At 32.2% G+C, this 26,818-nt stretch overlaps 2 protein-coding genes across 3 annotated transcripts; both read right to left on the minus strand.

The window, feature by feature from the left end:
• Nucleotides 1-923: 923 nt before the first annotated feature.
• Nucleotides 924-17,857, minus strand: LOC123712627 (leucine--tRNA ligase, cytoplasmic-like). 2 transcript variants are annotated; one of them, XM_045665834.1, is made up of 5 exons: nt 4,712-4,924; nt 3,938-4,171; nt 3,112-3,321; nt 1,899-2,133; nt 924-1,163 (listed from the first exon to the last, which is right to left on the minus strand). In XM_045665834.1, the coding sequence occupies exons 1-5, from the start codon at nt 4,712-4,714 to the stop codon at nt 1,138-1,140; spliced, it is 708 nt and encodes a 235-aa protein (XP_045521790.1). In that variant the 5' UTR covers nt 4,715-4,924; the 3' UTR covers nt 924-1,137. The 2 variants fall into 2 exon arrangements, with proteins under 2 accessions (XP_045521790.1, XP_045521791.1); XM_045665835.1 differs by lacking the exons at nt 3,938-4,171; nt 4,712-4,924 and adding an exon at nt 17,588-17,857.
• Nucleotides 17,858-21,354: 3,497 nt separating this feature from the next.
• On the minus strand, nt 21,355-25,186 carry LOC123712625 (leucine--tRNA ligase, cytoplasmic-like). Its single transcript, XM_045665832.1, has 5 exons — nt 25,166-25,186; nt 24,392-24,625; nt 23,518-23,727; nt 22,343-22,577; nt 21,355-21,594 (listed from the first exon to the last, which is right to left on the minus strand). Exons 1-5 carry the CDS (start codon nt 25,166-25,168, stop codon nt 21,386-21,388), a joined length of 891 nt encoding a protein of 296 aa, XP_045521788.1. The 5' UTR covers nt 25,169-25,186; the 3' UTR covers nt 21,355-21,385.
• Nucleotides 25,187-26,818: the final 1,632 nt, after the last annotated feature.

Here is a 26,818-nt window from a genome sequence, read left to right on the forward strand (position 1 = left end):
AATTGTTATTATTTCGGGGAATGCCAAGTAAGACGTCAATATATTTTATTAACTCCGACTTGTCCGTTTTTAGAGAGTATAAATATGTATTATCAATATTTCGTAGGGAAATAACATTTTGTTCGAGTAGCAACGTCTAAATAATTCGAGATACCGCACACTTAAAAGGTTCAGCGGAAAGGAATGGCAATTTTTTTGCGTCTCACTGAGGATGTCGATTTAACGAGGTGCGAGTTATACAGATTACACTGTATTTTGTTTAATCAAATTGTTTGTGGTAAATCAATCATCAGTCCTAAATCACAGCTATGGAAATCGTTTTTTTTTATGTGTTTGTATTATATAAGTGTGTAAATATTGGATTATTTAGGTATTTCGCGTTCGCATAGCCTGCGACCGCCGGGGATCGCCGCCATATCGTTTTCGCGATGTTAAACATTTTTATGTGAATAAACGTTTATATGTTATTTAAATATAATATAAAATTGCAGCTCTTTTATTTTTTAACCCATTATAACTCCTTGCGACTATATAATCAAATTTTAATAAAACATTTAACATGAGATACACACACATACACATAATGCGATGGGACAGAAATGAACAAAACGTAAATCTATAGCTCTTCTGATGGCAATACTATATTTCGTCATTAAATACTTTATGCAGATGCATATACATTCGCAAAATGCTTACTTACACATTGATGTGCCTAAAGGCATGTTGGAAATTCACAACTGTATTCAGTGCTCACAACAAATAAACTAACCAATAAATTTCTAAACTTGACCGTAAAAACAAAGATTATTTTTTTAATAAAATTGTTCAAAGAGTTTTAGAAACTTTTCTTACGTTTCTTACCACTTTTCGAAGCATTAAAATCTCTAAACAAATAAAGGACTAACAAAATAAAACACTTATTATAAAAATAAATAAATATATTTCTGAAAACAATCACTTATCATAAGTATACACAAACTGTAAGCCGACGTCAATATTCGTTCCGTTCTGAACGAGTTCTATACGCGACGCTTCCACGTGTACGCGTATACCATCGCCATTGACGAGTTCCGCGCATTTTGTCACGTGATCGCCTGCTACTGGAATCTTGCGAGGACCTAACGCCGGATCAAGATATCACCACAGCTTTAGAGCATTTATGTCTGAAAGTTAATAAAAAATATTTTCAGGGTTTTCAATTTAACTATATAGATATAATAGTTATTTAACTAAATTAAAGATTTAAGCTTGCGCCTGGTAGATATACCACACACACTACAGCGAGGAAATGCTGCCACAGGGACCAAATTTGTTTTAATTTTCTATTTATTCATTTTGAATTATTAATATTAATACTATGCATGTTAAAAATATTGTAAATACTGTATTTGTGTGTTTAAAATAAATTGTATTTTAAATTTACATACAAATAGTTATTTCTTACTATCGTAATCAAATAATTTGACAGTAAACTAACGTATACATAATAATTAACACACAATACATAGTGAGACAATTAAAAAATTACAGCTGACTGCTTTATACTTCCCAGCAATAGATGGCCTATATCAAATTTATTTGACAAGTTCATGTAGCAGTCGCTGACCACGACTGCTGTGAAGAAACGTCGAGTTGTGTAAAAAATTGCGTTTATATTTCAATAGAACTAACTTTATCAAATTTTACTTGCATTATTTATTTACACACAAATATTATATTATTATAATACAAACAAACACAGAAATTCTCCCATTTGCTTTTAAGCCACAAACACTCTGTCAATCCAAGTGAATCCTTAGAGAATATTTCCTAGAATAGTTAAAACACTAATCCACTGAAAATGAGTATTACTGGTGACTATAACTTTGGATTTATTTTAACCAATTTTTTTTACTAACCTTTAATAGCCTTAATCTCTTTAGCGATCTTGGCTTTAATCTTCTCAACCGTATCCCCATCTACCAGGGTCACAGAAATGGTAAACAATCCACTCATCGGTGTGGGGTTGGTGAAGGTCACTGTAAGTCCAGGTACCGCAATAAAGTTGACATGTGGACTACCAGGCGCACAGTCTTCTATCGTTTTTTCTGGAGTATCAGGACTGTATGTATGTTTGACTTCGATTGCGTCAAGCTGTTGATTCAGAAAATTATACAAGAATCCAATTATTTAAACAAATCTCCGATGACAGATAAAAAGTTTTGTAATAAATTGATTTTTTTTAGACTATCTGTATACAATAAAGTACAGGTTTTTCGTTTACCCATTCTACTGTACGTTTTGGTTAACGACAAGTTCAAACGTGTTTTGGGTAGAATTGTTTTACGTACGCAGTGAATATTATTGATTTATCTTTAATTATGTTATAATTACTAGAAATTTGTAATTTTCACCTAACAAGAGAACACGAGTTTTAACTAAATATTATCAAAGACTTTTAATCGAAAATAAAAATTCTGTGATTTGGCAAAGACCTACCGGAATCAACAACAGTCTTAACTGTTATAAAAGCAAAGAAAATAGGTCTTCAGGCGGCATTCGACGACGCCTACGATAAAATAACTTCGGTTTATGTTATTTTATTCATAGTAATGTAAATTGTTTTTATATTTTAACGTATGTATGTCAATTTATATCATGTGTTTGTCCTAATTATGTGGTCCAAATAAAAAAAAACATTTTTCTTTTTAATTCTTGTTTTCTTTAGGTCCCGATTACAAACATACTAAAAATTCAAAATGGAACCCCGACATAGCAGCCTATCGTTTAAGTCCGGTGTATAACTGTATGCATTAAGAAATATTCAAAACTTTAAAAATGTTACTAATGCGTTAAATGATTATTTAAATTGTCAAAGAATTATTTTGGTCCTTCGAAACAGACTAAGCTATAAAAAATTAACTTCATAATAAATACTCGAAGTAATATGAACATTAATATCGCATCGTTACTTTTATTAATTTACATGCTTAAATAATATAAATACAATGTAATTGTAGATTATTTAAGCTAGCCCATCTTGACATCTTTTCATATAAACATATTATATTTTCTACTGATAATATAAATAATTTATACGAAGCAGTAAATATTAAGCCTACAAATACTTACACCCAAAGTATTCAGCAGATATTGTTTGTTATCTTCAAGCAGTTGGGCCTCATCAAAGGGCAAGGCAACAGAGAGGGCTTCGGGACCAATCTTTTGTAGATTATCTCTTGTGGCTTGAACGAATGGCATCACTCTTTTCATATATTTTTTAAGATCGTTTATAGCAGAAAGTTTTGTTGATAATACTTTGTTATCGGGGAGACCTGAAGGCTGCAATCATAATGATTTGATGATTATATACATATATATATGGTATAAAATAAACAGTTTTTATATAATTTTTTATACCAATAAGCGTTACGAGGTTAGAACTAATAAGTTACTATTTAAATAATTTTCACAAATATAACTTTTCGTTATTATTGCCATTAAAAACTTAGACGAAGACGTTAATGTGTTTTCTAACTTCCCGTCAAGCTTTCGTAAACTCACTTTAACTGAATATATTTTTATATTTCCTTTTAATTGTAATTTGAATAAATTAATTCCCAACTAATTTTTGTGTGTATATAAAGTTTGACATGTTTTTTTTAATCTCATTTTTGTTAATTCTTTACAATGTTTGACAATGCCAATGGCAGTATAAACTTTGAGGTCTTAGCCACAGATTTCTATCTCTTTCGTGACCGTATGTTTTTTCTAATAGACAAGTAGTCGATCAGACTTCGGCCGGTTTTCACAATGTACGTTCACCGTACGAGCGAGTGTTAAATACGCACATAGACAAAGGGATAATCGCACGCTAATCTTAAATTGCTTTGCACAATGTTTGAGGACACAATAAATAAATCAAGCGAAACTAATTACGTTATAACAGTATAGTTACCCCATTTAACTCCTTGAGAGTACTCAAAATGATATGTTGCCACTTCGGGTACTCCTTAGCGACCCATATCACCGCCTTATTCGGCTTCCGCTCCGGTTTGGGCGCTTCGCCTTTTTTAGGCTTTCGGACTGCGCAGTGATTCTTGAGGTAGATACGGAAAGAATGGGCGGCCTCCATTAAATAGTTACTGGCTTTCATTGCCACTATATCAATGTCACCCGCTTTTTTTTCTAGCTGATCGGAAGAAATGTAGGCCTATTATTCAAGAAGGAAGTGTTCATACTTAATCTACCAGCGATGAATGTACCTAAAGAGAAACCGCGTAGCGCCGTCTAATCAGCCGAAGGGGCGGGGCTTGACAAACTATTCGCCAACGGGCCCACATAACGTACGAGTACGTACGTTAATTTGCGGGTATTAATACCATAACCGCGTTCTGATTTAAGTTAACGCCGCACTCGAGTTTTTTCCGCGATTTAAACTAAATGCTAGACTAATACTTATATTGAAATTAGTATAAAATAATATCGCAGAAAAAAGCCGTAGTGCGGCTGTTACAGAATGAATTGAGCTTTTACATATGTATATGTCCCTGTTAATTATGAAATGATTAGAAAATTGCAACATTATATCGTATTTTTATGTCAACAAATAAGTTCCGAGACGATTTTTATGTTAATTGATTTATTTTAACCTAATTTTATCAGAATGTTTTCATTAAAAATTGCTTAGTTTAGCTATTGTTGTCGTTTAAAGGAAATAAATCTTACCTACCATGGATATTCTAGTATGTTTTAAATCTCAGTACATTCTGTAATCAATGTCAAAATCTCGTCTTATTCATAAACCTTTGGTAAAGGATTTTTGTCACATATTTTATATAATGTCCATTCGACAATAGATAACTATTTGGCCGCAATTATGGCAACAATGGTGTCTAGTTAAATTTGGTTTATTTTTTAACTTGTGGAGTTTATTCTCGAATATTCTAATTGTGTGGAATTATTAACACCTGCACTCTGAACTTACTAAAAAGCTACTACTATAGGACCATTATAGACGCTTCTTAGTAGTTCTATAAAATTCAATACTCTATCGAAAAGCCTATTTGACAGATGACAGTGAAAAATAAAGTATTGTTAAGAGTAATCTATCTAAAACATGACTTTAAAAGGCGTTAAAGAGTCAGTAACGCGACACAGAACAGATTAGTCGAATCGACAATGACGTATACATGTTGATAATATCTTGTTTAATATTAATACTATCATGGAGTTTTATTTGCTGGTTTTTTTATAGATTCATAATACGTATTTATATGAGTAAAAATATCAATAATTCTTCATGTGTTTACAAGTGAGTCATGCGACGCCATCTTGGCCAGAAAAAACATTTTGGCGCGTTTATGATAATAAGAATTGAATTTGTATTTTAGTGAATATTACGCTGAAATGGTTTTTAAAATCTTGTCAAATATCTCGGTGTTATTTAGAAGCAGGTGAACTCGTGCCAGCAGTCTTAACAATACTTTGGTAGATTCAGGTGTTAAAAAGTCTAGGTAAAGCAAGCTAACCAATTAATTATGAGTATTCGAGGATTTACTTAATTTTAGAGGTAAATGCGAACGCGAATATGGAAAAGTATTAGGAACTATACGGCAACAGAGCGCATTAAAATTAAACATATAAATGTTTTATTTACTTAGAACATAGATTTTACATAGATCTTCAATTTTAACGATAAATTCGTACTTTTGAATTATTTTTAAAATTTTAAGGCGATTTTCATTCATTTATGTATATAAGTGTGATTTGATTGAATTCTTTTTTTTAACTGAAAGTACGTTTTAGTTTTATATATCACATGAACGTTCCTATAAAAATAATACCGTTGATTATGTTATTAGACACATGATGAGATTTCTATGTAAAATGTGTGAACACGTATGTATTTTAAAAGTTGTACGCCATAGATAAATAAATTCGCAAAAAATATTCAAATTAAGAATTCCATTAAATTTTTATATATATATAATAATTATTTAACAAAACAGGTATATAAAAGTTATTGCTTGATTCTCATCAGATATAGTTATGTCAGTAAAGAGGCCTGATTCTCGTGACTGGAAGGACTTTTCTAAATAACATAATCATTTTTTACTTTATTGCTTTAATGTTGCATGACCATGAATGCCAAGAGCGGAGTTTTCACAGCATTCAAATGCATTTATATTATTTATGTTATAAGAAGTGTTTTATGGCAATAAAAAGTCTTTATAGTACGCAAACCTGCGTGGATGGATGAAGGGTTTGTTTGTTCGGTTTTTACTAGTAACTAAGTCAATATTGGTGAAATTTTTTGTGGCCATTTCTTTTAGTTTTTTGGTTCTATTTAGTGCCTTTTTCACAATAGACATATTTATGGTATCGTGAGAAACACAAAGACTGAGTTACGACCTAAATGCTACTTTATGATCCTTATTTACGACATTCCAAAATATATTTTCTTACTTATTAAGCAAGAATTTTATTCAAAGTCAAAGGTAGTTACAATTTTTCACTCATGTCGCCTCGAAATAGTAGATTAATTTTTTTAACAAGAACTTAGATACATATGATTTGACTGCTGAAATTTCGACATACGAAGCCGCGATTTCTATGTGTATTTTTCCATTTGTAGAGTCGAATTTGAATCACAATTCAAATAAGTTTTGTTGTATATATTTTTACATATTAATGAAGTAAACTGTACACTAAACAAATCCGTTATTTTGATTTAAACTACGTACAATGACAATAACAATACTCCGAACCCCGAACATTATTTTTAATTGTTATTATTTCGGGGAATGCCAAGTAAGACGTCAATATATTTTATTAACTCCGACTTGTCCGTTTTTAGAGAGTATAAATATGTATTATCAATATTTCGTAGGGAAATAACATTTTGTTCGAGTAGCAACGTCTAAATAATTCGAGATACCGCACACTTAAAAGGTTCAGCGGAAAGGAATGGCAATTTTTTTGCGTCTCACTGAGGATGTCGATTTAACGAGGTGCGAGTTATACAGATTACACTGTATTTTGTTTAATCAAATTGTTTGTGGTAAATCAATCATCAGCCCTAAATCACAGCTATGGAAATCGTTTTTTTTTTATGTGTTTGTATTATATAAGTGTGTAAATATTGGATTATTTAGGTATTTCGCGTTCGCATAGCCTGCGACCGCCGGGGATCGCCGCCATATCGTTTTCGCGATGTTAAACATTTTTATGTGAATAAACGTTTATATGTTATTTAAATATAATATAAAATTGCAGCTCTTTTATTTTTTAACCCATTATAACTCCTTGCGACTATATAATCAAATTTTAATAAAACATTTAACATGAGATACACACACATACACATAATGCGATGGGACAGAAATGAACAAAACGTAAATCTATAGCTCTTCTGATGGCAATACTATATTTCGTCATTAAATACTTTATGCAGATGCATATACATTCGCAAAATGCTTACTTACACATTGATGTGCCTAAAGGCATGTTGGAAATTCACAACTGTATTCAGTGCTCACAACAAATAAACTAACCAATAAATTTCTAAACTTGACCGTAAAAACAAAGATTATTTTTTTAATAAAATTGTTCAAAGAGTTTTGGAAACTTTTCTTACGTTTCTTACCACTTTTCGAAGCATTAAAATCTCTAAACAAATAAAGGACTAACAAAATAAAACACTTATTATAAAAATAAATAAATATATTTCTGAAAACAATCACTTATCATAAGTATACACAAACTGTAAGCCGACGTCAATATTCGTTCCGTTCTGAACGAGTTCTATACGCGACGCTTCCACGTGTACGCGTATACCATCGCCATTGACGAGTTCCGCGCATTTTGTCACGTGATCGCCTGCTACTGGAATCTTGCGAGGACCTAACGCCGGATCAAGATATCACCACAGCTTTAGAGCATTTATGTCTGAAAGTTAATAAAAAATATTTTCAGGGTTTTCAATTTAACTATATAGATATAATAGTTATTTAACTAAATTAAAGATTTAAGCTTGCGCCTGGTAGATATACCACACACACTACAGCGAGGAAATGCTGCCACAGGGACCAAATTTGTTTTAATTTTCTATTTATTCATTTTGAATTATTAATATTAATACTATGCATGTTAAAAATATTGTAAATACTGTATTTGTGTGTTTAAAATAAATTGTATTTTAAATTTACATACTAATAGTTATTTCTTACTATCGTAATCAAATAATTTGACAGTAAACTAACGTATACATAATAATTAACACACAATACATAGTGAGACAATTAAAAAATTACAGCTGACTGCTTTATACTTCCCAGCAATAGATGGCCTATATATAACCTTTATATCAAATTTATTTGACAAGTTCATGTAGCAGTCGCTGACCACGACTGCTGTGAAGAAACGTCGAGTTGTGTAAAAAATTGCGTTTATATTTCAATAGAACTAACTTTATCAAATTTTACTTGCATTATTTATTTACACACAAATATTATATTATTATAATACAAACAAACACAGAAATTCTCCCATTTGCTTTTAAGCCACAAACACTCTGTCAATCCAAGTGAATCCTTAGAGAATATTTCCTAGAATAGTTAAAACACTAATCCACTGAAAATGAGTATTACTGGTGACTATAACTTTGGATTTATTTTAACCAATTTTTTTTACTAACCTTTAATAGCCTTAATCTCTTTAGCGATCTTGGCTTTAATCTTCTCAACCGTATCCCCATCTACCAGGGTCACAGAAATGGTAAACAATCCACTCATCGGTGTGGGGTTGGTGAAGGTCACTGTAAGTCCAGGTACCGCAATAAAGTTGACATGTGGACTACCAGGCGCACAGTCTTCTATCGTTTTTTCTGGAGTATCAGGACTGTATGTATGTTTGACTTCGATTGCGTCAAGCTGTTGATTCAGAAAATTATACAATAATCCAATTATTTAAACAAATCTCCGATGACAGACAAAAAGTTTTGTAATAAATTGGTTTTTTTTTAGACTATCTGTATACAATAAAGTACAGGTTTTTCGTTTACCCATTCTACTGTCCGTTTTGGTTAACGACAAGTTCAAACGTGTTTTGGGTAGAATTGTTTTACGTACTGTTATAACTGTTTATGAATATAGCTTTTTAAAAAAACAAAATATGAATTTGGAGCAACCGTCTTGAGTAAGGAGTAGGATACAACTAACTGGGGTTAGAGCGGATGTTGGTTTTATAGGAAGCAAAGTGTTTATGTGTTGAAAAGGAATAATGAAGTCAGCTCTAAGGCTAACAGAATAAGGGTGTAACATCTCCTGGGGTAAGACTAAACTTCGGGGTTATAATTCGAAGTTTAGGAAAAGATATACTCTATAGGTGCCTTCTGATGCTAGGTGCTGGGATATTTTTTGTTTGATTAATTTCAGGATTAGAGTGATGGGGTTGTATGGATTCTTGAGATATAGAAGAGGTAATAGGGGTAACTTGAGTTATAGGTAAGTCACCAAGTTGTGATTGAGAGGATCTAGATAGGAGACGGCTGCGTTTCTTTATTATAAAAGAAATCTTAAAAATACAGTACATTAATATAATTCCTATGATTATATAGAAAATGATTGAATACTGAGTCTCGTATTTTAAAATTGTATGTTGATTTATAATTTCATCAGCGGTAGCTGATATGACCTTTGATTTTGATTTAAGTTCGTTTGCATAAGTGTCTAAGTTAATATTTAATAGTTTTAAAGGAGCCTCATTATTCAATTTGTTTACAACCTTATCGAAATTACAACATGAATCATTAATTAGATTGAAATCTGATTGTACATGAATATCTGTGGTATTAAAAGAATATACTTTTAGCTTGGGAATTAATTTCGTACCTTTACAATGTGCTTTACAGTTAATGGGGATTTTAACAATTCCAATGCCGTGTAGATTTTTCTCGATTACATTTTGGTTTAAGCATTCTATAAACAGTTTATTGGTATGAGATTGTATACAAAGCCAATTGTTATTATAAAGAGTTTTCCAAATATCTACTGTACCATGTATGAATTCTATTTTACATTGGTTTGGGAGTTTATTAATTAAATTTAACAGGATTTCAGTTTCACAACTAGGGTTTTCAGTTGTTGAAAAGGTGTTCATGATGTCACAAATATAGTTGTTGAGATTAACAAATTTGCAGGTATTAAGACTATCTAAATGACAATATTCTGACTTGTCTTTGGTCACTCCGATATATTTAAAACTAGGAATAATAAAACTGAAAGCGGTTGGATTAACATTGCTATAGGGCGTTGGTAGTGCTATTGTTTCATATAAATTAAAACTAATTGGAGACACTAATGGAATTCTTAGAATAAAAATGATTTTGTTATTAAAGCTATAACACGTTACACCGGATACATTCATTAACGAGTACATGTTGTTTAATTCTAATTCTACTGGGAACTTATAATCTACAGGTAAATGTTTATAATAGTCAACGAGTTCTAAGTACAGTTGTTTTGGCGTTAAGATGGCCGGATGAAGGATGTTTTTATTACTGAGAATGATCGCATAGACAATGTCAGAGAGTTGAAACGACAATGTTAGCATGGAAGCTTCTAAGCTGTTTATTATAGAATTAATTTTGGATTTTACTAATATTTGATCGGAAATTACACTTAAGTTTTTTTATATGTACTGAGAATTCGTTGATAGCGTTATTAAGATTGGCTTCGTTAATTTTAATTTTATATAAGGTTTCATTAATTTTAAATAGAGTGGAACTAGTGACTAATATGTTTTCTTTTATTAAGGAGGCCAACCTTTTTTCATTATTTTCGCTATTACGTATTGCGTTATCATATCTGATAGCATCGTCCTCATTTAGGGTGCCAAAAACTATTTTAGCAAGGGATCCGATGCCACCAAGCCAGGCTGATCTTTTATGTCTGTTGCTGTCCGTTAAATGGGAAATAGAAGAAAACTCATTAACTAAGTCATGGTATCTGACTGTTAAGGGTTCTAGTATGTTTTGACATTCTAGATTGTCTATTGTTTCTAATTGTAGTTGTCGACATATGTATTTAATGGTAACTAAAATTGAATTTATATTTCCTAAGTGTGGTTCTATGTGGGATATATCGAGAGGTGATACAATATCTAAATACCCAGTGTTTATGTTTAGTTTCCCAATCGGGTCAAAATACAACCCGGGACTGTGAGTGATTGGATGTATGAATTCTCCGTAGGCCAATACACTGTAACGAAAATATTATCTTAATAAATGTAATTTATATGGTTAATAAAATAAGATAATATAGTAAAATTAATAATGGGTTCTAACGTTATTAACATTATAATATGTTATAGTCATGTGAAACATTAGCGGGTTTCACTTCATCGAAATGATGTGTGACATGACGTCTGTTAATAAGTAAGGTAAGGTTATTTTTACCGTTTATCCTTATTATTTTATAAGGGCCTTTCCATATAGGGGAAAGTGCTTTCCGGAGTCTTAAATGATTATTAACATAGACATAATCGCCTACTTTACACGTTATGGGTCTGGTATGAGAGTCGTAATATTGTTTTGACCTTTCTTTAGCTTTTGTGATATTTTCGAGGGCTTTTTCTCTTGAGTATTTTAATCTATGAGTTAGCATTTTGAGATACTCAGGGTATGTGGTATCAGGATTTGTATTATATATTGAATCAGGAATAGAGGGTTTTTGTCCAAACAAATGTTCGTAAGGGGTGTAGTTAGTAGTACAATGAACGGATGTATTATAGGTCATAATAGCCGTGTATACATATCTAGGCCAATTATCTTGTTCTTGGTGATGAACAAATAATTTGAGGTATTCCTTTAACGTGGAATGACTACGTTCTAGGGCGCCTTGTGTTTGTGGGTGGTAAGGGCTTGACCAGAGTTGTTTTATTTTCATGAAATCACAAGTTTTCTTGAAGAGGTTTGACGTAAAATTTGTACCTTGATCCGTGAGAATACTTTTAGGTATACCGAAGAGTGTGATAAAATGTATTAAACAGTCACTTGTTTCTTCGGCGGTCGTGGAACGGATTGGATATGCAACGGAAAACTTTGTGAGATCATCTTGTAGAGTTAGTATGAATTTTATCTTTGCAGTTCCTGATTCAGATAAGGGACCTACTATATCCATTGCGATGCGTTGGAAAGGAATAGTAGAAGTAGTAGTAATTTGCATCGGTGCTCTGTTTAATTTTCTCAAGGATTTATTTTCTTGACATGATTTACAGGATCTTACATAGTTTTCTATATCGCTGCGCATGCCCTTCCAGTGATATTTTTCCTGGATGCGTTTGACCATGCGAATAGTGCCTAAATGACCTGCGATAGGTATGTCATGATTTTCTTTTAGAATTTTCTTTATTTCAGAAAGTGAAGGGAAAATAAGACAATTTTTATGAATAGTAATGAAGATATTGGAATTATGAAATAGAATTAAAATTATATTATACAGTTTTGTGTATATATGGGATTCGAAAGGATCTTTAAAATTAGTAATACTTATTTGTTGATAAGATTTAGAGATAATTTCATAAGATGAATTGTCGAAATGGTGAACTTTTGTAAATAATAAATATATGATCTTATCGCGAATATTTAACAAGATATAAGAATATAGAGTTCTTTCTTTATTTAGGAATTCTTCTTTATTTGTTAGTTCCGAAAGTATTTCTTCGACATAGGGATTGCTATCATCTAAGTCGATTGAAGTTGGTATGATAATGACTTTGTCGGAACTTTTAAGGATAGACGATAGTTTGATTCTAGAATTTTAGCGTTAGACTCAAAGGTTTTGGATTTTGTTAACTTAGAAAACTGTGAATAATTTCCATTGAATAGTTCTTGAATTAAAGGTTCAGATCGGTCTGAATCCTGTGTAATAGGAGAGTCAATATTAGGAATTTCAGGGAATTCAGGAATGGTTAATTGGTCGGTTTCGGAGTTATTTGGATTACCTGTATCTGGTTGAGATTCCAGGTTTAGGAATTCATCTAAAACCTTTTGAGGGTCGATGGGAGAATCGGATATGTTATCGATTTGGATTTCAGGGTGTGACATGGTTTCCATTGGAATGGGTGACATGAAAGCGTCATCTGGAATAAATGATGGTGGAGTGACGAGAAGATCCATTAGTCCCGAATCTAGTGTGGCGTCTTGAGGATTTGGAATGTTACTAGGATGTTCTATAGGTAATATAGGATTTACGGGATAACGGGATAAGGCGTCGGCGGCGGAATTTAGTTTTCCTTTTTTATAAATGATTTCATAATCGTATTCCTCAAGCTTGAGGCGCCACCGCTGTAGCTTACTGAAAGGATCTTTATGATTGAATAGCCATTTAAGTGGTTTATGATCTGTAATGATTTGGAATTTTTGTCCATATAAATATGGTCTAAATGTCTTACAGCCAAATATGATAGCTAACAACTCCTTTTCAGTTGTGCTATAATTGGATTCACTTTTATTGAGAGTTCGGGATGCGAAAGCAATAGGTCTTTCTTGACCTGTTGATCCTTGTGAAAGGACTACTCCGAGAGCATGGTAAGAAGCATCCGTTGTAAGAATGAAAGGTTTCGTGAAATCAGGATAGCACAGGACTGGTGCTGAAGTAAGTTTTTCTTTAAGGAGTTCAAATGCTAATTGTTGTTGATTTTCCCATGAAAAGATTTGATCCTTTTTAAGGAGAGAGGTAAGGGGTTTTGCAATGTTTGAGAAGTCTGGAATAAATCTTCGATAATATGAAACAAGGCCGAGGAAAGATTTTATATCTTTCGGATTTTTAGGAATTGGGAATTTTATTACAGCTTTGACCTTGTCTGGATTTGGCTTGACACCGTCTTCGGAAATAATATGCCCAAGATAACCGGCTTCGCGACGCAGAAACTCGCATTTGTCTGGTTGTAATTTGAGATTGAACTCGCGCATTCTCTGGAAGATGGATTCGAGATTTTTTATATGTATATTAAGATCAGGAGAGTAGCAGACTATGTCATCTAAGTAAACAAAGCACCTGTCTCCTTGGAGTCCTGACAATACAGAGTTCATCAGCCTTTGGAAGGTTGCTGGGACATTTTTCAGTCCGAATGGCATTCGACAGAATTGGAAATGACCTTCAGGTACTGTGAAGGCGGTTTTGGGTTTATCCTCATTCTTAAGTTGGATTTGGTGAAAGCCTGATGCTAGATCTAACGTGGAGAAATATTTGCTACACCCAAGTTGGTCAAGGATTTCTGCAATCTGAGGAATAGGATACGTGTCACCTATTGAAATATCATTTAACTTATGATAATCTATAACAACACGCCATTTTTATACGTTAGAAGCATCTAGTTTCTTGGGTACCACCCAAATTGGTGAGGACCATGGGGAATTAGAAGGTTCAATTATGTGTTGTTTTAACATCTTGTCGATTTGGTTACGGACTTCGACTTTGTGTATTTATGAAACGGAACGGAAAACGATATGTTTTGGTATGAATTAGAATGTCGGTGGTTGTTCTAATCTCATGTCTCATGGCATTAGTATATGTGAGGTTTTCGTTTGGAAGATGAAATATATCCGAATAATAAGAGCATAGTTGGAGAAGAGCTTCTCTTTCTTCATTATTTAAGTGAAAAATTCGTAGTTGATTTAAGACTTCCTTGGTTCTTTGAACAGTACATTTGGTTGTACTAATATGATTAATAAATATTGTTGAATATTTATTAATCATATTAGTACAACAGTTTATAAGTGTCTATAGGAGTTAAATTAAGATTAAAATTTGATTTCAGGTTTATAGGTTCCTCTGAAATATTTAGGACTGATACATTAATTCTTTTATTTTCTTTTACAGTTACTAAGCAGTTAGCTACCAATAGGTTAGGATAAATCTTTTGATCTAGGATTAAACCTTCTTTTAATTTAGGATTGGAAATAGAGCATTCGATTATAGCTTCGGTTCTTGGCGGAATTAAATAGATAGGTTCATTAAAAAATAGTTTGGTCGTAATTTTACCTATATAGAGTAAGTCCTTTGTGTAATCTATTTTACAGCTGAGGGCGTTAAGCATGTCGGAACCTATGATACCATCGTATGGTAAATTAATATTATTTACAATGTGAAATTTATGAGTCAATGTGGAATTTGAAATTTTTAGTTTTAACTGAAAATGACCAGCTGTATTAATAGCTTCGTCTGAAGAATCGATTCCTTTTATTTGAATAGATTCTTTAATGATTCGGGGTTGTTTCTGAATTGATATGTTTTTCAAAAGGCTTATCGATGATCCAGAGTCTACTAAAAGGGATAATGGGATATCAGATACTGATGAATCAACCAAGACATGAGGTAAGAGCGTTTTCGAAGGGTCGCTGAGTATTTCATAGGATCTAGTAGGCTTTGGCAGGTTAGTGGTACACTCCTGCGCAGATACAGAGGATTTAGTAGTTGGCAGGTCAGAGGTTTTACTCTGCTGCACGGATACAGAGGATTTAGTAATTGGCAGGTCAGAGGTTTTATTCTGCTGCACGGATACAGAGGATTTAGTAGTTGGCAGGTCAGAGGTTTTACTCTGCTGCACGGATACAGAGGATTTAGTAATTGGCAGGTCAGAGGTTTTATTCTGCTGCACGGATACAGAGGATTTAGTAATTGGCAGGTCAGAGGTTTTATTCTGCTGCACGGATACAGAGGATTTAGTAATTGGCAGGTCAGAGGTTTTATTCTGCTGCACGGATACAGAGGATTTAGTAGTTAGCAGGTCAGAGGTTTTACTCTGCTGCACGGATACAGAGGATTTAGTAATTGGCGTTGAGGGTGTCGATTTTCGAATTGAAGGTCCCGCACGACACCGGGACGAGACGGTTACTCGTTTTTTGAATCAGAATCGTAATCGACCGTGTCGTAACCCTCGTTTGAGTCGGAATTTGAGTTGTCCTGTTGAATAAGGTTATGGACACGCTGAGGTGTCCTTGGATTTTGAGATTTAAATTTATTATTATATTCCCTCTTTCTGCAATTTTCTAAGGTATGCCCTGAATTTTTACAATATTTGCAGAAAGGAATTGGTTTCGGGTTTGAAGAAGTAGGAGGAGGATCGGATTTGTGAATTGAGACTTTAGTAAATTTTTCTTTATGGGAATTTGTTTTGAATAGGAATTGTTGGATTTTTTCTTCGGAAGTGGCGATGTTGATAGCTTCGTTGAGCGACTTTGGAGATTTACATCTAACGATGTTGGAGATTCTTGGGGACAACCCCATTTGAAAGTGATGGAGGGCTAATTCTTCCATAGCCGCGGTTCTGCCATACATTTCCCTATTCTTATGCCCGTGGTTGATTGATATTTCCGTTAATAATTGTGAAAGGTATGTTTCTATTCTAAGTGCATATTGGCTGACGGGTTCATTGGCTAACTGTTTACACTCTTGCAAGTCTGTGAGTAAATGTGTGTAATGTTTTCTTTCGCTAAACTGGGTTTTAAGAAATTCTTTGAGTTGGGGCCAATTCGAAAATTCTTTAATTGAACAGGCTGTTTCTGCTTTACCCTCTAATTGGCAAAGAATGAATTTAAATAAGATTTCTTTTTGATATTCTGAAGCTAGTTCGTAAGCATTATTACAGTTTGATAGGAATGAATTTAATTTGTTTCTAGAACCGTCGAATGGTTTAATGAATTTAAGTAGAATTGATAACTCTAATTCGGATCTAGTTTGTAAAATTGTAGGTGAAGGTTTCTTTTTTGATCTGGTGATAGGTCCAGGAGGGGGAAGAAGAGCGTTTTCATCTTCTGTGTCAGTGATGCAGACTTCGGGTTTGGTACCACCCGGGCTTAGTGTTCGGCTTTCCATTTTAATATTACACACAAAATAAAATATACACAGAACTTACAAAAGTAAATAGAAAAAATAAAACAATTAAAAATAATATGACCAAAGACTTACAGAATATTTAATGTCTTGAGAATGGATAGTATAAACATCCCGTCGAGGTTGTTGCTGTAGTTGATTGTCACTCTCGATGCTGATGAGATGAATTGATATTAATTTATGGTTGTTGCAGATTTACGGGCACTTGAATAAGGTTGAGTTGTTTGCAGTTATTTATATATATTCCTTTTTTTCTTAAGGATGGATTTTTCCGATTAACTCCTGAATATGAATTGCTCTCACGTGTAGGAAGTGGTATTGCTTTTAGATAAATGGGCACTTGCACTTTTCCACTTTTTAAACTTTTCACACGCGTAACTTAGAGACGAACCGAGGATTTATTTAAAAATCCCTTTGCGCTGCCACCAATTGTTATAACTGTTTATGAATATAGCTTTTTAAAAAAACAAAATATGAATTTGGAGCAACCGTCTTGAGTAAGTAGTAGGATACAACTAACTGGGGTTAGAGCGGATGTTGGTTTTATAGGAAGCAAGGTGTTTATGTGTTGAAAAGGAATAATGAAGTCAGCTCTAAGGCTAACAGAATAAGGGTGTAACAGCACGCTAATCTTAAATTGCTTTGCACAATGTTTAAGGACACAATAAATAAATCAAGCGAAACTAATTACGTTATAACAGTATAGTTACCCCATTTAACTCCTTGAGAGTACTCAAAATCATATGTTGCCACTTCGGGTACTCCTTAGCGACCCATATCACCGCCTTATTCGGCTTCCGCTCCGGTTTGGGCGCTTCGCCTTTTTTAGGCTTTCGGACTGCGCAGTGATTCTTGAGGTAGATACGGAAAGAATGGGCGGCCTCCATTAAATAGTTACTGGCTTTCATTGCCACTATATCAATGTCACCCGCTTTTTTTTCTAGCTGGTCGGAAGAAATGTAGGCCAATTATTCAAGAAGGAAACAAACTATTCGCCAACGGGCCCACATAACGTACGAGTACGTACGTTAATTTGCGGGTATTAATACCATAACCGCGTTCTGATTTAAGTTAACGCCGCACTCGAGTTTCTTCCGCGATTTAAACTAAATGCTAGACTAATACTTATATTGTAATTAGTATAAAATAATATCGCAGAAAAAAGCCGTAGTGCGGCTGTTACAGAATGAATTGAGCTTTTACATATGTATATGTCCCTGTTAATTATGAAATGATTAGAAAATTGCAACATTATATCGTATTTTTATGTCAACAAATAAGTTCCGAGACGGTTTTTATGTTAATTGATTTATTTTAACCTTATTTTATCAGAATGTTTTCATTAAAAATTGCTTAGGTTAGCTATTGTTGTCGTTTAAAGGAAATAAATCTTACCTACCAGTATGTTTTAAATCTCAGTACATTCTGTAATCAATGTCAAAATCTCGTCTTATTCATAAACCTTTGGTAAAGGATTTTTGTCATATATTTTATATAATGTCCATTCGACAATAGATAACTATTTGGCCGCAATTATGGCAACAATGGTGTCTAGTTAAATTTGGTTTATTTTTTAACTTGTGGAGTTTATTCTCGAATATTCTAATTGTATGGAATTATTAACACCTGCACTCTGAACTTACTAAAATGCTACTACTATAGGACCATTATAGACGCTTCTTAGTAGTTCTATAAAATTCAATACTCTATCGAAAAGCCTATTTGACAGATGACAGTGAAAAATAAAGTATTGTTAAGAGTAATCTATCTAAAACTAGACTTTAAAAGGCGTTAAACAGTAAAATCACTGGTATAATAATAATTTATCTAAAAAAAACACAGTTAAAATATAGATTTTTATATGTCAGTTACGCGACACAGAACAGATTAGTCGAATCGACAATGACGTATACATGTTGATAATATCTTGTTTAATATTAATACTATGGAGTTTTATTTGCTGGTTTTTTTTATAGATTCATAATACGTATTTATATGAGTAAAAATCTCAATAATTCCTCATGTGTTTACAGTGAGTCATGCGACGCCATCTTGGCCAGAAAAAACATTTTGGCGCGTTTATGATAATAAGAATTGAATTTGTAGTTTAGTGAATATTACGCTGAAATGGTTTTTAAAATCTTGTCAAATATCTCGGTGTTATTTAGAAGCAGGTGAACTCGTGCCAGCAGTCTTAACAATACTTTGGTAGATTCAGGTGTTAAAAAGTCTAGGTAAAGCAAGCTAACCAATTAATTATGAGTATTCGAGGATTTACTTAATTTTAGAGGTAAATGCGAACGCGAATATGGAAAAGTATTAGGAACTATACGGCGACAGAGCGCATTAAAATTAAACATATAAATGTTTTATTTACTTAGAACATAGATTTTACATAGATCTTCAATTTTAACGATAAATTCGTACTTATGAATTTTTTTTTAATATGAAATCTTGGGATTTCATTCATTTATGTATATAAGTGTGATTTGATTCAATTCTTTTTTAAACTGAACGTATGTTTTAGTATTATATATCACATGAACGTTCCTATAAAAATAATACCGTTGATTATATTACTAGACAGATGATGAGATTTCTATGTAAAATGTGTGAACACGTATGTATTTTAAAAGTTGTACGCCATAGATAAATAAATTCGCAAAAAATATTCAAATTAAGAATTCCATTAATTTTTTAAATAATTATTTAACAAAACAGGAATATAAAAGTTATTGCTTGATTCTCATCAGATATAGTTATGTCAGTAAAGAGGCCTGATTCTCGTGACTGGAAGGACTTTTCTAAATAACATAATCATTTTTTACTTTATTGCTTTAATGTTGCATGACCATGAATGCCAAGAGCGGAGTTTTCACAGCATTCAAATGCATTTATATTATTTATGTTATAAGAAGTGTTTTATGGCAATAAAAAGTCTTTATAGTACGCAAACCTGCGTGGATGGATGAAGGGATGTCTAAGTCAATATTGGTGAAATTTTTTGTGGCCATTTCTTTTAGTTTTTTGGTTCTATTTAGTGCCTTTTTCACAATAGACATATTTATGGTATCGTGAGAAACACAAAGACTGAGTTACGACCTAAATGCTACTTTATGATCTTTATTCACGACATTCCAAAATATATTTTCTTACTTATTAAGCAAGAATTTTATTCAAAGTCAAAGGCAGTTACAATTTTTCACTCATGTTTGTCGTCTCGAAATAGTAGATTAATTTTGCATTTTAAATAAATTTAGTAATACAATGGAATCTCTATAACTCGAATGTCAAGGGAAATGCTAACGAGATTTTCAACTTAACAAGAACTTAGATACATATGATTTGACTGCTGAAATTTCGACATACGAAGCCGCGATTTCTATGTGTATTTTTCCATTTGTAGAGTCGAATTTGAATCACAATTCAAATAAGTTTTGTTGTATATATTTTTACATATTAATGAAGTAAACTGTACACTAAACAAATCCGTTATTTTGATTTAAACTACGTACAATGACAATAACAATACTCCGAACCCCGAACATTCTTTTTAATTGTTATTATTTCTGAGAATGCCAAGTAAGACGTCAATATATTTTATTAACTCCGACTTGTCCGTTTTTAGAGAGTATAAATATGTATTATCAATATTTCGTAGGGAAATAACATTTTGTTCGAGTAGCAACGTCTAAATAATTCGAGATACCGCACACTTAAAAGGTTCAGCGGAAAGGAATGGCATTTTTTTTGCGTCTCACTGAGGATGTCGATTTAACGAGGTGCGAGTTATACAGATTACACTGTATTTTGTTTAATCAAATTGTTTGTGGTAAATCAATCATCAGCCCTAAATCACAGCTATGGAAATCGTTTTTTTTATGTGTTTGTATTATATAAGTGTGTAAATATTGGATTATTTAGGTATTTCGCGTTCGCATAGCCTGCGACCGCCGGGGATCGCCGCCATATCGTTTTCGCGATGTTAAACATTTTTATGTGAATAAACGTTTATATGTTATTTAAATATAATATAAAATTGCAGCTCTTTTATTTTTTAACCCATTATAACTCCTTGCGACTATATAATCAAATTTTAATAAAACATTTAACATGAGATACACACACATACACATAATGCGATGAGACAGAAATGAACAAAACGTAAATCTATAGCTCTTCTGATGGCAATACTATATTTCGTCATTAAATACTTTATGCAGATGCATATACATTCGCAAAATGCTTACTTACACATTGATGTGCCTAAAGGCATGTTGGAAATTCACAACTGTATTCAGTGCTCACAACAAATAAACTAACCAATAAATTTCTAAACTTGACCGTAAAAACAAAGATTATTTTTTTAATAAAATTGTTCAAAGAGTTTTAGAAACTTTTCTTACGTTTCTTACCACTTTTCGAAGCATTAAAATCTCTAAACAAATAAAGGACTAACAAAATAAAACACTTATTATAAAAATAAATAAATATATTTCTGAAAACAATCACTTATCATAAGTATACACAAACTGTAAGCCGACGTCAATATTCGTTCCGTTCTGAACGAGTTCTATACGCGACGCTTCCACGTGTACGCGTATACCATCGCCATTGACGAGTTCCGCGCATTTTGTCACGTGATCGCCTGCTACTGGAATCTTGCGAGGACCTAACGCCGGATCAAGATATCGCCACAGCTTTAGAGCATTTATGTCTGAAAGTTAATAAAAAATATTTTCAGGGTTTTCAATTTAACTATATAGATATAATAGTTATTTAACTAAATTAAAGATTTAAGCTTGCGCCTGGTAGATATACCACACACACTACAGCGAGGAAATGCTGCCACAGGGACCAAATTTGTTTTAATTTTCTATTTATTCATTTTGAATTATTAATATTAATACTATGCATGTTAAAAATATTGTAAATACTGTATTTGTGTGTTTAAAATAAATTGTATTTTAAATTTACATACTAATAGTTATTTCTTACTATCGTAATCAAATAATTTGACAGTAAACTAACGTATACATAATAATTAACACACAATACATAGTGAGACAATTAAAAAATTACAGCTGACTGCTTTATACTTCCCAGCAATAGATGGCCTATATATAACCTTTATATCAAATTTATTTGACAAGTTCATGTAGCAGTCGCTGACCACGACTGCTGTGAAGAAACGTCGAGTTGTGTAAAAAATTGCGTTTATATTTCTATAGAACTAACTTTATCAAATTTTACTCGCATTATTTATTTACACACAAATATTATATTATTATAATACAAACAAACACAGAAATTCTCCCATTTGCTTTTAAGCCACAAACACTCTGTCAATCCAAGTGAATCCTTAGAGAATATTTCCTAGAATAGTTAAAACACTAATCCACTGAAAATGAGTATTACTGGTGACTATAACTTTGGATTTATTTTAACCAATTTTTTTTACTAACCTTTAATAGCCTTAATCTCTTTAGCGATCTTGGCTTTAATCTTCTCAACCGTATCCCCATCTACCAGGGTCACAGAAATGGTAAACAATCCACTCATCGGTGTGGGGTTGGTGAAGGTCACTGTAAGTCCAGGTACCGCAATAAAGTTGACATGTGGACTACCAGGCGCACAGTCTTCTATCGTTTTTTCTGGAGTATCAGGACTGTATGTATGTTTGACTTCGATTGCGTCAAGCTGTTGATTCAGAAAATTATACAATAATCCAATTATTTAAACAAATCTCCGATGACAGATAAAAAGTTTTGTAATAAATTGTTTTTTTTTAGACTATCTGTATACAATAAAGTACAGGTTTTTCGTTTACCCATTCTACTGTCCGTTTTGGTTAACGATAAGTTCAAACGTGTTTTGGGTAGAATTGTTTTACGTACGCAGTGAATATTATTGATTTATCTTTAATTATGTTATAATTACTAGAAATTTGTAATTTTCACCTAACAAGAAAACACGAGTTTTAACTAAATATTATCAAAGACTTTTAATCGAAAATAAAAATTCTGTGATTTGGAAAAGACCTACCGGAATCAACAACAGTCTTAACTGTTATAAAAGCAAAGAAAATAGGTCTTCAGGCGGCATTCGACGACGCCTACGATAAAATAACTTCGGTTTATGTTATTTTATTCATAGTAATGTAAATTGTTTTTATATTTTAACGTATGTATGTCAATTTATATCATGTTTGTCCTAATTATGTGGTTCAAATAAAATAAAAACATTTTTCTTCTTAATTCTTGTTTTCTTTAGGTCCCGATTACAAACATACTAAAAATCGTTTAAGTCCGGTGTATAACTGTATGCATTAAGAAATATTCAAAACTTTAAAAATGTTACTAATGCGTTAAATGATTATTTAAATTGTCAAAGAATTATTTTGGTCCTTCGAAACAGACTAAGCTATAAAAAATTAACTTCATACTAAATACTCGAAGTAATATGAACATTAATATCGCATCGTTACTTTTATTAATTTACATGCTTAAATAATATGAATACAATTTAATTGTAGATTTGCGCCCATCTTGACATCTTTTCATATAAACATATTATATTTTCTACTGATAATATAAATAATTTATACGAAGCGGTAAATATTAAGCCTACAAATACTTACATCCAAAGTATTCAGCAGATATTGTTTGTTATCTTCAAGCAGTTGGGCCTCATCAAAGGCCAAGGCAACAGAGAGTGCTTCGGGACCAATCTTTTGTAGATTATCTCTTGTGGCTTGAACGAATGGCATCACTCTTTTCATATATTTTTTAAGATCGTTTATAGCAGAAAGTTTTGTTGATAATACTTTGTTATCGGGGAGACCTGAAGGCTGCAATCATAATGATTTGATGTTGAATATATATATATATATATATATATATATATATATATATATATATATAAGTATGGTATAAAATAAACAGTTTTTATATAATTTTTTATACCAATAAGCGTTACGAGGTTAGAACTAATAAGTTACTATTTAAATAATTTTCACAAATATAACTTTTCGTTATTATTGCCATTAAAAAACTTAGACGAAGATGTTAATGTGTTTTATAACTTCCCGTCAAGCTTTCGTCAACTCACTTTAACTGGATATATTTTTATATTTCCTTTTAATTGTAATTTGAATAAATTAATTCCCAACTAATTTTTGTGTGTATATAAAGTTTGACATGTTTTTTTTAATCTCATTTTTGTTAATTCTTTACAATGTTTGACAATGCCAATGGCAGTATAAACTTTGAGGTCTTAGCCACAGATTTCTATCTCTTTCGTGACAGTATGTTTTTTCTAATAGACAGATAGTCGATCAGACTTCGGCCGGTTTTCACAATGTAACGTACATACAGTAAACCGTACGAGCGAGTGTTAAATGCGCACATAGACAAAGGGATAATCGCACGCTAATCTTAAATTGCTTTGCACAATGTTTGAGGACACAATAAATAAATCAAGCGAAACTAATTACGTTATAACAGTATAGTTACCCCATTTAACTCCTTGAGAGTACTCAAAATCATATGTTGCCACTTCGGGTACTCCTTAGCGACCCATATCACCGCCTTATTCGGCTTCCGCTCCGGTTTGGGCGCTTCGCCTTTTTTAGGCTTTCGGACTGCGCAGTGATTCTTGAGGTAGATACGGAAAGAATGGGCGGCCTCCATTAAATAGTTACTGGCTTTCATTGCCACTATATCAATGTCACCCGCTTTTTTTTCTAGCTGATCGGAAGAAATGTAGGCCAATTATTCAAGAAGGAAGTGTTCATACTTAATCTACCAGCGATGAATGTACCTAAAGAGAAACCGCGTGTCGCCGTCGAATCAGCCGAAGGGGCGGGGCTTGACAAACTATTCGCCAACGGGCCCACATAACGTACGAGTACGTACGTTAATTTGCGGGTATTAATACCATAACCGCGTTCTGATTTAAGTTAACGCCGCACTCGAGTTTCTTCCGCGATTTAAACTAAATGCTAGACTAATACTTATATTGTAATTAGTATAAAATAATATCGCAGAAAAAAGCCGTAGTGCGGCTGTTACAGAATGAATTGAGCTTTTACATATGTATATATCCCTGTTAATTATGAAATGATTAGAAAATTGGAACATTATATCGTATTTTTATGTCAACAAATAAGTTCCGAGACGGTTTTTATGTTAATTGATTTATTTTAACCTTATTTTATCAGAATGTTTTCATTAAAAATTGCTTAGTTTAGCTATTGTTGTCGTTTAAAGGAAATAAATCTTACCTACCATGGATATTCTAGTATGTTTTAAATCTCAGTACATTCTGTAATCAATGTCAAAATCTCGTCTTATTCATAAACCTTTGCTAAAGGATTTTTGTCAGATATTTTATATAATGTCCATTCGACAATAGATAACTATTTGGCCGCAATTATGGCAACAATGGTGTCTAGTTAAATTTGGTTTATTTTTTTACTTGTGGAGTTTATTCTCGAATATTCTAATTGTATGGAATTATTAACACCTGCACTCTGAACTTACTAAAAAGCTACTACTATAGGACCATTATAGACGCTTCTTAGTAGTTCTATAAAATTCAATACTCTATCGAAAAGTCTATTTGACAGATGACAGTGAAAAATAAAGTATTGTTAAGAGTAATCTATCTAAAACATGACTTTAAAAGGCGTTAAAGAGTAAAATCACTGGTAAAGTAATAATTTATCTAAAAAAAACACAGTTAAAATATAGATTTTTATATGTCACTTACGCGACACAGAACAGATTAGTCGAATCGACAATGATGTATGCATGTTAATAATATCTTGTTTAATATTAATACTATCATGGAGTTTTATTTGCTGGTTTTTTTATAGATTCATAATACGTATTTATATGAGTAAAAATATCAAAAATTCCTCATGTCTTTACAAGTGAGTCATGCGACGCCATCTTGGCCAGAAAAAACATTTTGGCGCGTTTATGATAATAAGAATTGAATTTGTATTTTAGTGAATATTACGCTGAAATGGTTTTTAAAATCTTGTCAAATATCTCGGTGTTATTTAGAAGCAGGTGAACTCGTGCCAGCAGTCTTAACAATACTTTGGTAGATTCAGGTGTTAAAAAGTCTTGGTAAAGCAAGCTAACCAATTAATTATGAGTATTCGAGGATTTACTTAATTTTAGAGGTAAATGCGAACGCGAATATGGAAAAGTATTAGGAACTATACGGCGACAGATTACTTATTTACTTAGAAAATAGATTTTACATAGATCTTCAATTTTAACGATAAATTCGTACTTTTGAATTTTTTTTAATATGAAATCTTGGGATTTCATTCATTTATGTATATAAGTGTGATTTGATTGAATTCTTTTTTAAACTGAACGTATGTTTTAGTTTTATATATCACATGAACGTTCCTATAAAAATAATACCGTTGATTATATTACTAGACAGATGATGAGATTTCTATGTAAAATGTGTGAACACGTATGTATTTTAAAAGTTGTACGCCATAGATAAATAAATTCGCAAAAAATATTCAAATTAAGAATTCCATTAATTTTTTTTATATATATAATAATTATTTAACAAAACAGGTATATAAAAGTTATTGCTTGATTCTCATCAGATATAGTTATGTCAGTAAAGAGGCCTGATTCTCGTGACTGGAAGGACTTTTCTAAATAACATAATCATTTTGTACTTTATTGCTTTAAAATTGCATGACCATGAATGCCAAGAGCGGAGTTTTCACAGCATTCAAATGCATTTATATTATTTATGTTATAAGAAGTGTTTTATGGCAATAAAAAGTCTTTATAGTACGCAAACCTGCGTGGATGGATGAAGGGTTTGTCTAAGTCAATATTGGTGAAATTTTTTGTGGCCATTTCTTTTAGTTTTTTGGTTCTATTTAGTGCCTTTTTCAC

This window comes from Pieris brassicae, chromosome 7, assembly GCF_905147105.1.
Source record: "Pieris brassicae chromosome 7, ilPieBrab1.1, whole genome shotgun sequence".
NCBI lineage: Eukaryota > Metazoa > Arthropoda > Insecta > Lepidoptera > Pieridae > Pieris > Pieris brassicae.